General features: G+C 30.2%; 1 protein-coding gene across 1 annotated transcript; it reads left to right on the top strand.

Annotated features, from left to right (window-relative positions):
• The first annotated feature begins 1,267 nt into the window (after positions 1 to 1,267).
• Positions 1,268 to 9,543, top strand: LOC121991085. Its single transcript, XM_042545109.1, has 2 exons — positions 1,268 to 2,142; positions 9,510 to 9,543. Exons 1-2 carry the CDS (start codon positions 1,268 to 1,270, stop codon positions 9,541 to 9,543), a joined length of 909 nt encoding a protein of 302 aa, XP_042401043.1.
• The last annotated feature ends 355 nt before the right edge of the window (positions 9,544 to 9,898 follow it).

Here is a 9,898-nt window from a genome sequence, read left to right as displayed (position 1 = left end):
TAAATCTGCTGGGAAGTTCGGATTTGATTGCACAGTAGTCTCTCATGTATACTGGTATCACTATTGTTGTTAGTTTTCTGCCGTGGGAATTACATTGCTCGGTATTTATGTGCTAAAGCTGGAGTCTTATTTCTGCCGTGAGAATCATATCTGCAGGAGTTCTTTTGTCTATAAAAATGTGCACTGTTTCGGCTTGTTAGGAAAGCATGAGCAGTAAGAGTTTTGGTGTATGAAAGAAAAGCATGTGTATGAAAGAAATGCATATATTTCGGCTTGTTAGGACGTGAATAAGTAGTAGTCTATTTCACTTCCTCTTAATTACTGTTTTGGTTGTAGAATGAATAACTACAATTTTGTAACAAGGAAATGTTAGGTAGGATTTCATGAATGCAAGTTAATAAAGGAAGTAGCAAACAGTAGAGATACTTAAGCTTCATTGCCTATATGTTACCCTTGTTTGTGTTACACTTGTTTGCATGTTTAAACAAGTAAAAAAAAAGAAAAAAAAAGAAAATATAAGTATCAGAGCAGTTTAAAGCATTTTGATATGTGATATGTTTTAAACAAATAGTTTAAAGCATTTCTAGTGTTAAAAGTAAGTAGTATCAGTTATGTGTAGATAGTAGTTTCAGTAGCGGTCACCCTCAGAGTAGTAGTAAGGAGGGTGGTCGTTACAATGTCTGTCTCGTCATCTATTTCCTTATGGCATAGTCGTTTAGGTCATCCGCCATTAGATGTTTTGCAACATTTGTTTTATCCTTGGGTCTTTCGTTTCCTACGAATACTTTGTCTAATTTTTCAATGCAATATATATTAATAAGATTCATAAATTGCACTTTCATAAATCTAGTATTTCGCCGAGAATAAGGCCAAGGTGAGAGCCACGAGAATGAAGAGTAGCGGCAATGGAACCCCGGGTTGTCGGTGTCGAAATTGGTAGTAAAAGACGTCGACATTAAATTGACAGCAAAGGACATCTTGGACTTTTTTTTAGACAATGGAAGTCGTTGGGAATAAGGCCAAGGTGAGAGCCGCGAGAATAAAGAGTAGCGGCAATGGAACCCCGGGTTGTCGGTGCCGAAATTGGTAGTAAAAGACATCGACGTTAAAATTAATAGCAAAGGATGTCTTGGTCCTCATTCCTCGCGAATAGATCCCTCCACCTCTATTTCTATGAAATATCTCTACGCGATCGAAGCATAAAAGCTATGGAGAAGCATCGGAACTAGGCGTTCTAGGGTTCCTACTTTGGATATCTTCCGGCGGAATGGTTTGGTCTTCAGATCCTGGCAAGTGCCTAGATGATTCCACCCCTCAATCGGCTCCCCCTCCTCCGGCGGTGAAGTTGGAAGTGGAGGAACCCTTAGACGAGAAGCGCGTACGTCTCCACAAGAGGGCTAGGGACGCGAGCACTTCGTATGAGCAATACAACAATGTGCTTAGGGAACCTGGACTGTTGGGTCTTCTCCCTAGGAAGAGTCCGTCTCTAGCTGATATGATTCAGATGATGCTTTCTCAGGCAAAGACAGGTAAGACTTTATGCTTCACTAGCTCGAAGGGCTCGGAAGTTGGTGAACAATCAGACTTCTCAGCTTCTTCGAGCTCATTGAGCAAGATCAAAGCTTCAAATTTGCTTCCCTCATTATTGAGGATTGGAACATGGGAGTGTGTGTCTAGATATGAAGGTGATTTAGTGGCAAAATGTTACCTCGCCAAACATAAACTTGTATGGGAAATTATCGAAGGTAGCTTGACGAGCAAGATTGAGTTTTACTGGTTTGACATTACTACAATTAAGGCAGTATTTTTTGAAGGTGGCCATGGGACTTTGGATACTGTGTTGGAAAGACCACCTCTTTTCTTCCAAGCGACTGATCCTCAACTAAGGAAGCATACACTATGGCAAGCAACTCGAGATTTTACCAACGGCCAAGCATACATACACAAGATGCATCTACTTCAATGTCCCCAGACCTTGTCGAGCAAGAATTTGGAGGAATTGATTGACTGTGATCCTCATTTGAAGATACTTAGTCAGCAACATGATATTATATTAGAATCACCTTACTTTAATCCTCGGTACTCAGTTTCAGAAGATCAAAGTGATTCTAAAAGTCATATTAATGATGTTATTGTTAGAGTGTATACTAAAAACCTAGCTTTTGTAAATATTTATTTTGAAATAAGAATCACATTGGTCAAATGTCCACATTTATATGCTAAATATAGTTGTTCATTTAATATATATTAAAGATAACATGATGTGTGGTGTCACACAGAAGATTATGCTATCAATTCCTTATAAATTATAAATAGTTGCTCACAACCAAGATGGAATGGGTCAAACCATTGGAATGGTTGTAGTGTAATTTGACATTAGTTTATCTTGACTATAAAATTATACTATTACACTCTGAGTGTATTGAGCATGACTATTTGATGTTGTTCTTTTTATACTGACTGTAAAAAAGAACAGGACCTCTGTTATTATGGAAGTGCGTACTCTTAATCATGATATAATAACAAGCACGTATACTTAATATTTATTTCTTTAATTTATCAAAGGGTGAAATTTAGTTCATTAAATCAATAGACCCGATAAGTAGGGAAATGATATTATTTATATGGTGTGTTGTTGATTATAGAATGAAACTGTGTCCTAGTGATTTAGGTTGGTGATGCCCCCTTGAGGAGCTCATAAGGATTGTAATGTAAACCCTGCAGGTGGACTTAGTCCGACATGACAATAAGGTTGAGTGGTACTACTCTTGAAGCTAAATATTAATTAAATGAGTTGTCAGTAACTTATTTAATTAGTGGACATTCGATATCTTAAACACAGGGAGACTAACACACTCATGATAAGAAGGAGCTCATATTGTAATATGGGATTGGTGCGGTAGTGCAATAATAACTCTTTAGTGGTATGAGTTATTATTAATGAACTTGAGTTGAGTGTTTGGCGCGAACACGGGAAGCTCAAGTTCATCGGGAGACCAAAACCAATTCCTTCTCTCGATCCCTGTTGTAGCCTCTTATTTATAAAGCCTTATATCCACCTAAAACCCAGCTTCTTACCCATCTTGATGTGGCCGGCCAAGCCAAGCTTGGAGCTCAAGCTAGGGTCGACCAAGCCAAAGAATGGAGCTAAGTTGTGGTCGGCCAAGCTTGGAGCCCAAGCTAGGTGGCCAGCAACATAAAATTAAAGGGTATTTTAAATTTTAAAATCTTTTCTTTTGTGGAAGTCATGGTTTTAAAAGAGAGTTTTTAAATTTTAAAATCTTTCCTTTTATAGCTTTCTACAAAGGATTATGAGAGAGGTTTGAAATCTTTCCTTATTTGTAGTTATCTATAATGTTTAAAAGAAAGATTTTAATTTTTGATAAAACTTTCCTTTTTTATAACCATCCACATGTTTTTTAAAAGAGAGATTTTAATTTATAAAATTTTCCTTTTATAACCAACAAGGGATTTAAAAGAGAAATTTTTTATTAAAATTTCTTACCGGAAACAAATAAGAAAATTTTAATTTTATGTTTAAAACTTTCCTTGTTTGGAGCACTTGGGTAGGGCCGGCCATGATTATAAAAGAGAGGGAGGGGTGCCTCATGAGAACATCTTCTATTCCTCTCTTCCAATCTATTGGAGGTTGACCCTCATCCTTTTCTCTTCTCCTCTTGTTTTCTTACCTTGACGCCGGTAGCACTTGAAGAAGGGTTTTCATCTTGGTGGCCGGTTGCTTGGAGAAGAAGAAGAAGAAGAAGAAGAAGAGAAAGGAAGAATCACTTGGAGGTTGTTAGTGGCCGAAAGTTAAGGAAGAAAAGGAAGACTTGGGTGGATATCATCTTGGTAGATCGTCGCCCACACGATGTCCAAGAGAAGGAGAGGAATACAACAGAAAATCAAGAGGTCTATAAGCTATAAAAAGGTATAACTAGTTATTTGTTTCCGCATCATAACTAGTTATCCAAATATTATTTATATTCTTTTATCTATGGAATATAATATTGGTCAAAAAATCAAAAAGAGCATTCAAAATTATGTAAATCATCAAAAGGGTGCTCCTTTTAAAAGTCAAAAGTCAAAAGAGTGTCCTATCACAAGTTTTATTCTGATAATACTCTTACTTTTTATAACAGTTAGAATTAATTAATACAAGGTGTAGTAACTACTCTATAGCCGCATGCTATAATATTATTCTTTACTTCTAATCTTCTTGTAGCAGCTATGACTAGTTACTATAGTATATAGTAATATAGAGTAGTCGTTACAATATGTAACAATTAATATAATACTGTTGTAGCATTATAACTATTACAATTGTATAATAGCAATTTAAGAGCATCAACAATAGTTACCCTATCTAAAAATTTTATCCTAAATTTTGGATAAGGTAGCTAAAATTTTTTTGCATCAATTATCCTTTTTATTCCCTAAATTTTATATTCATAAACAGTATTTCTCTAAATTTAAATAATGTATTTCATTTCCTAAACATTATAGAGGAAATAAAAAAAAATAAGGAAGCTGATATATTGTATAGTGAAACATGAATACCCAAATTTAATAAAAAAACTTTTTTACTCTAAATTATGAATTTTAGATATGAAAGCCAGTGTGGATGTTCTAATTGCTTTTTCAACTATATAGCGGCTTCTATATTTTTTTTAAATTGATTTTGACCAATTTAAAATTTTTTGATGAAATTTAAACAATTTAAGCTAAGTTGGTAAAAATTATTTTGATATAATAGTATTTAAGATTTAGAGTTCAAGATTTTAGGGATTAAGATTTAGATACAACTATCTAGCAGCTATATTTTTGGACAACTATTTTAAAGTAATTTTAATCAACTTAAAGCGATTTTGATGAAGTTTAATCAATTTTAGTTAAGTTTGTAAAAGCATGTATTTTGATATAATATTATTTTGTATATAATAATTTTGATTAAAGTGAAATAATTAATTTTTCACATTAAAGTAGCTACCAAATAACTATTATATATTGTAACAACTACGAGTAACTACTACAACAACATTGAAAACAAAAGGACGTGTCATTTTGATGATTTATATAATTTAGGGTGTTTTTCTATTTTTACCACTATTTATTTGCAAAATAAAATTTCCTCAATTAAATAATAATATAATAGAAATATAGGATTTCTTGATCCGTATTGAGCATATCAAGGAAATACAAATGGTAGAAGAATGACGATCTGTCTTAATTCAAAGATAGTCAATCCTATCGGCAATGAAGGCATAACTACTCCTTCCAAATTCACTCATCGTGTTTAACTCACTTGATTTATCTTGCTTACCTGGTCTAGTCAAATTTAAAATATATAATATCATATATAAGTTACAAATATATCATGAAATAATATCTCTATTATAAAATAAATATAATATAGATTATATTATATATTTTTACAAAATCTAAAATAATTATTAGATTTTGTTTTCTAATGGAACTAAATAATAGAATTGTGTTTGATTAGGTCACATGATCCATTTATAAGTCATATAATCTATTTAATTAAATTTTAACCATAAATGAGTTAATTCACTTATAAATGGTGTGAGTTGAAGATTTTAAATTTCTTATTATAAATGAGTTATACAGTCAAGTTTAGATTATATGAGTTTTGAGTCAATGATATACAACTTATTTATAATTTATTTATCTAAATGGTCACCCTTAGCTATGGTCGTATAAAAGTTTATCTTGTTTCATTATCTTTAGGGGTGTAAATAAATCAAGTCGCTCATAAATTATTCGAAATTTAATTAGATAAAAGTTCATTTGAGCTCGTTTAACGAGTCTCGTTAAGATAAGAAAACTAGCTCAAACTTCACAATACTCGACTCGTTAGTTCGTGAACATATTCATTAGTAAGCTCATTGAATCAATTTTTAAATAAAAAAAAAATAATTTTGATAATAAATTTATAGATTTTACATTCTATTTATAAAAAAATATAGATAAATATATTAAATTTATTTATTAGAATAAATTTATAAATTTTAATAAAAATATTATAATTTCCTTTAAATATATATTTTAGTTTTTAATGAATATCTATAATTATAATTTATATTTATTAAGAAATGACTCGATAAAAATTCGAAAAAGTTTGTGAGATATGAATATATTTGTTAAATAAAGTTAGAACTAGGCTCGATTATAAACGAGTCAAACTCAAATATTCAAGAGTTCGGCTTAGCTTGACTCGATTACAACCCTAACTGTCTTTGGTATGCATAAAAAAAAGGATAAATTTAGTTAGTTTCAGTGACTATCCCTGGGATGATCGGTCCGGTCCCATAGAATTTTTCCATCAGCCACCAGGGTAAATCGGGAAGCACTCATGACGGATGACCAAGAAGTCGAATATCCATTGATTGAGCGCCCATTTGAAAGAAAAATTATGATGTCGTTTATTAATAAGGAATAATTTTTACTTGTTGATAGTGTTAATTAGTTAACCTTTGAATAGGTTCTCATAAAAAATTATAATTTTAGTTAGTCTCATTGACTATTCCTGGAGGTGACCGGTCCGGTCCCATGGAAGTTTCCCCCTAGCCACTAAGATAAATCAGGAAGCGCACGCGGCGACCAGTCCAGACGTTTGTGTGATAATTTGGATGTTTTATCACTATAGCCCTAAAGATGAATAGGTTCTCATACAAGGTCTCTACCTTGATGGTTTTCATGAGTGATTTGCATAGAAAGATGATTTAACTATGTTGAGGGCTCCGATAAGGTTCATTCGATTAGTTGATGTTTTATAATATATACGAACACATGGACAAACAATTGTCATATTTTATAATGTTATTTGGATGACAAGTTTCTATTATTATTTGGATGACACCTTTCTATACCTTCTCCATGTCTAACAAATATGTGATTAATATGTAGAAATTTACCTCATACGTTGTACTCTAGGTATTGAATGTCACTCAATCAACATCATATGGTATCCTTACTACATTTTCTTATTAATTATTTATAAGTTTAGTTTGGTATAATACATCTATAGTAATTTAGGGATATGGCTCCTGTTTTGGGTTATAATGACTTAGAGCAAGACTTATATCTATAACTCTTTATTCATATTTGCATTTATAATTATTTAATATTTTGAATGATGTTTAATGAAAAAATAATTTAAATGAAAAATGAATAAAAGAGAAATAAATTTAAATATTGTTAAAGGGCATTTTAAGATATTGTATATATATATATAGTCAACAAATTTTTTTTTTAGAAAATTAAAAAAAATGCTTCAACAACCTCCATTTCTAATTGAAAAATATTATCAAAATTTATGTTAAAACTAAGAGAAAAATGACAAAAAGGAATCCACTATGTAATAAATTATATCATAATTTTTTTTAGAGGTTCATTCTAAACATATATTGCAATTAAAATAATATGATTGGAAAAAATGTATCCTTACGATATGAATCCTTCTTAATATTGCATTATTGGCCATCCTTGTCATCATTCATCCTTTAGAACAAAAGATAAAATTGTCATCTTAATGATCTGATTCTTTCAAGATAAACTCATACTCTTTGAAAGGGGTTAAGTCACAAGAAAGGAGGACATTTACCCTAGTGCAACGGTTGCCATCATTCATTCATGTTATCATCATTAATTGTAGTGATCCTCTCTGTCATTCTAATCTTTATCGATATTAGGGACATCTAGCGACGGATCCAAGTAAAGTATGTCCTAGGCTATAGCCCAACCTTTCTTGGATCCATCCAATTTTTTTCAAGCATTAGTTAATTTTTAATTATTATTATGTCTATAAGTTTTCTTAAGTAATAGTTTTTTTAAGTAACTAAATAAATAAACAAATCAAATTAATAGTAAAAGTGTTGAATTAAAAATAAATTAGGGTTGAAAAAGATCCCTTTTTTTTTCTCTTTGCCCAAGCCTCACGCGTAAGCTTGCACACGTTGACTATTTCTTCTCCTCCTCATTTCTTCTCTTGTTTTTTTCCTTCCTAATTGTAGCTGAGTTGTTTTTCTCTTCTCCTTCTCCAGTTCTCCTTCTCCAATCAGTACTCTCTTTTTTTCTTCTTCCTCTTCTCAAGAGTAGAAGTCCTCCTTATTTCCTTTCTTTTGTTGTTTTTTGGCCAATCAACAGCAATAGTCCTTCTTCCTTTTCAACAAGAGCAATCCTTATTTTGTCTTTTTTTTTTTATCGTAGAAGTTAGTCAAGACCATAGGAAAAAGGACTGAGATTTTCATTCTCTTTTCCTTTCATCCTTTAGAGTGCGTATGGTTCAAATTATCATATATAATCTTGGTTATGTGATTACTAAATAATCAATTAACCAAGATTATGGGGAAGAAAACATAACCAAATGTTATTTGGTTCAATTTAGGTAATGCAATAAAAATTCATTTGTTTGAAGATTTTAATGAATAACCTAGTTTAATATTTTACTATATTACTCTCAGTTATAAAATTAACTATACTTAACTCTACGTTTTTTTACTTTCCTTTTTCACGTTTTTCTATATTTATATATATTTTTTATTTTTTTTATTTTGTTTGTTTTTTGATGTTCTTTATTTTTCATTTGTTTAATTTTTTAAAGTTTTTTTTTTACTTTTTATTTTTTAAGTTTATTTTGTTTTTTATTTTTTTTACTTATTTTAAAAAAAATTTATGTTTTTTTACAATTTTTTCTATTTTTTATTTTTATGTTTTTTTAACTTATTTTATTATTTTTTACTTTTAAATTTTTTTTATATTTTTACGTTTTAAAATTTTTTTTTACGTTTTCTATTTTTTTTATTTTTTCTCATTTTTTTTATATTTCTTCTAATATTTTTAATATTTTTCTATTTTTAAGTTTTTTACAATTTTTTATGGTTTTTTTTATTTTTTATGGTTTTTTATTTTTTAATGTTTTCTAATTTTTTTTTATTTTTTTTATTTTTCTTTTTTTTTTCTTTATGTTTTTCTTTTTTTGTCACATTTTTCTGTTATCCAATGATATTTTGGGTAAAAAAAATTTATTAACCCCGAAATCAAGAAAAACTTCAGTTTTTCGATTCCTGATTGTATGTCCCTTTTACTGAAGTATCGGACATGGAACATTACTCGAGAATTATCGATTACTTAAATCAAACATAGTTTTCATTAATAATCTTGGATGGATAACCAAAATTATCCAGAATAATCCCAACCAAAATTATTTTGTTATTTATTTTTCTTTTACCATAATCAATTTAGGTAAACCAAGAGTAGCTTATGTTTGGTTTATCTTTTGATTTACCTTATTTCTTGTCTTCGACCAAATACCAATAGTGGGAAAAACATATCACCTCCACATAGAACAGGACGCCTCAACTTTTATTTTATCCACCCTTTTGGTCCTTTACCCTAAGTCCAACAAATAACAAATAGGTTTGTTTTATTTTTTTATAATAATATATAATTTATTTCATGCTCCTAATTTATTCTCCTAATTCTAATTCTAGATCCGTCCTCGCTGGATATCGCTCAACTCCATGAACTCTCTTATTGACGATAATATTTTCATATATTATTAATGATAGTACTTGATATGTATAAATATTATTATAAGTAAAAATAAAAAAATATATAAATTAAGAAAACAATAAAGATCCCAATAATAATTATTCTCTAATAATTAAGAAAAAAGTAACTATTTTCTAATAATAATAATTTCTTAGTAACTAGGAAACAAATAACTATTTACTTATAATAATTATTTCCTAATACGTCTTCTCAAAATGGTGTCCCAGAAATGACATCAATCTTGCTGCAAATAGCAAATAACCGAGATTGAGAAAGCGACTTTGTAAGTGCATCAGTAAATTGATCCTCAGTAGGAATATGAATAACT

Source organism: Zingiber officinale, chromosome 6B (genome assembly GCF_018446385.1).
Source record: "Zingiber officinale cultivar Zhangliang chromosome 6B, Zo_v1.1, whole genome shotgun sequence".
NCBI classification, from domain to species: Eukaryota; Viridiplantae; Streptophyta; class Magnoliopsida; order Zingiberales; family Zingiberaceae; genus Zingiber; species Zingiber officinale.
The sequence above is the reverse complement of the archived record's forward strand: the minus strand, read 5'-3'. Positions and strand labels throughout refer to the sequence as shown.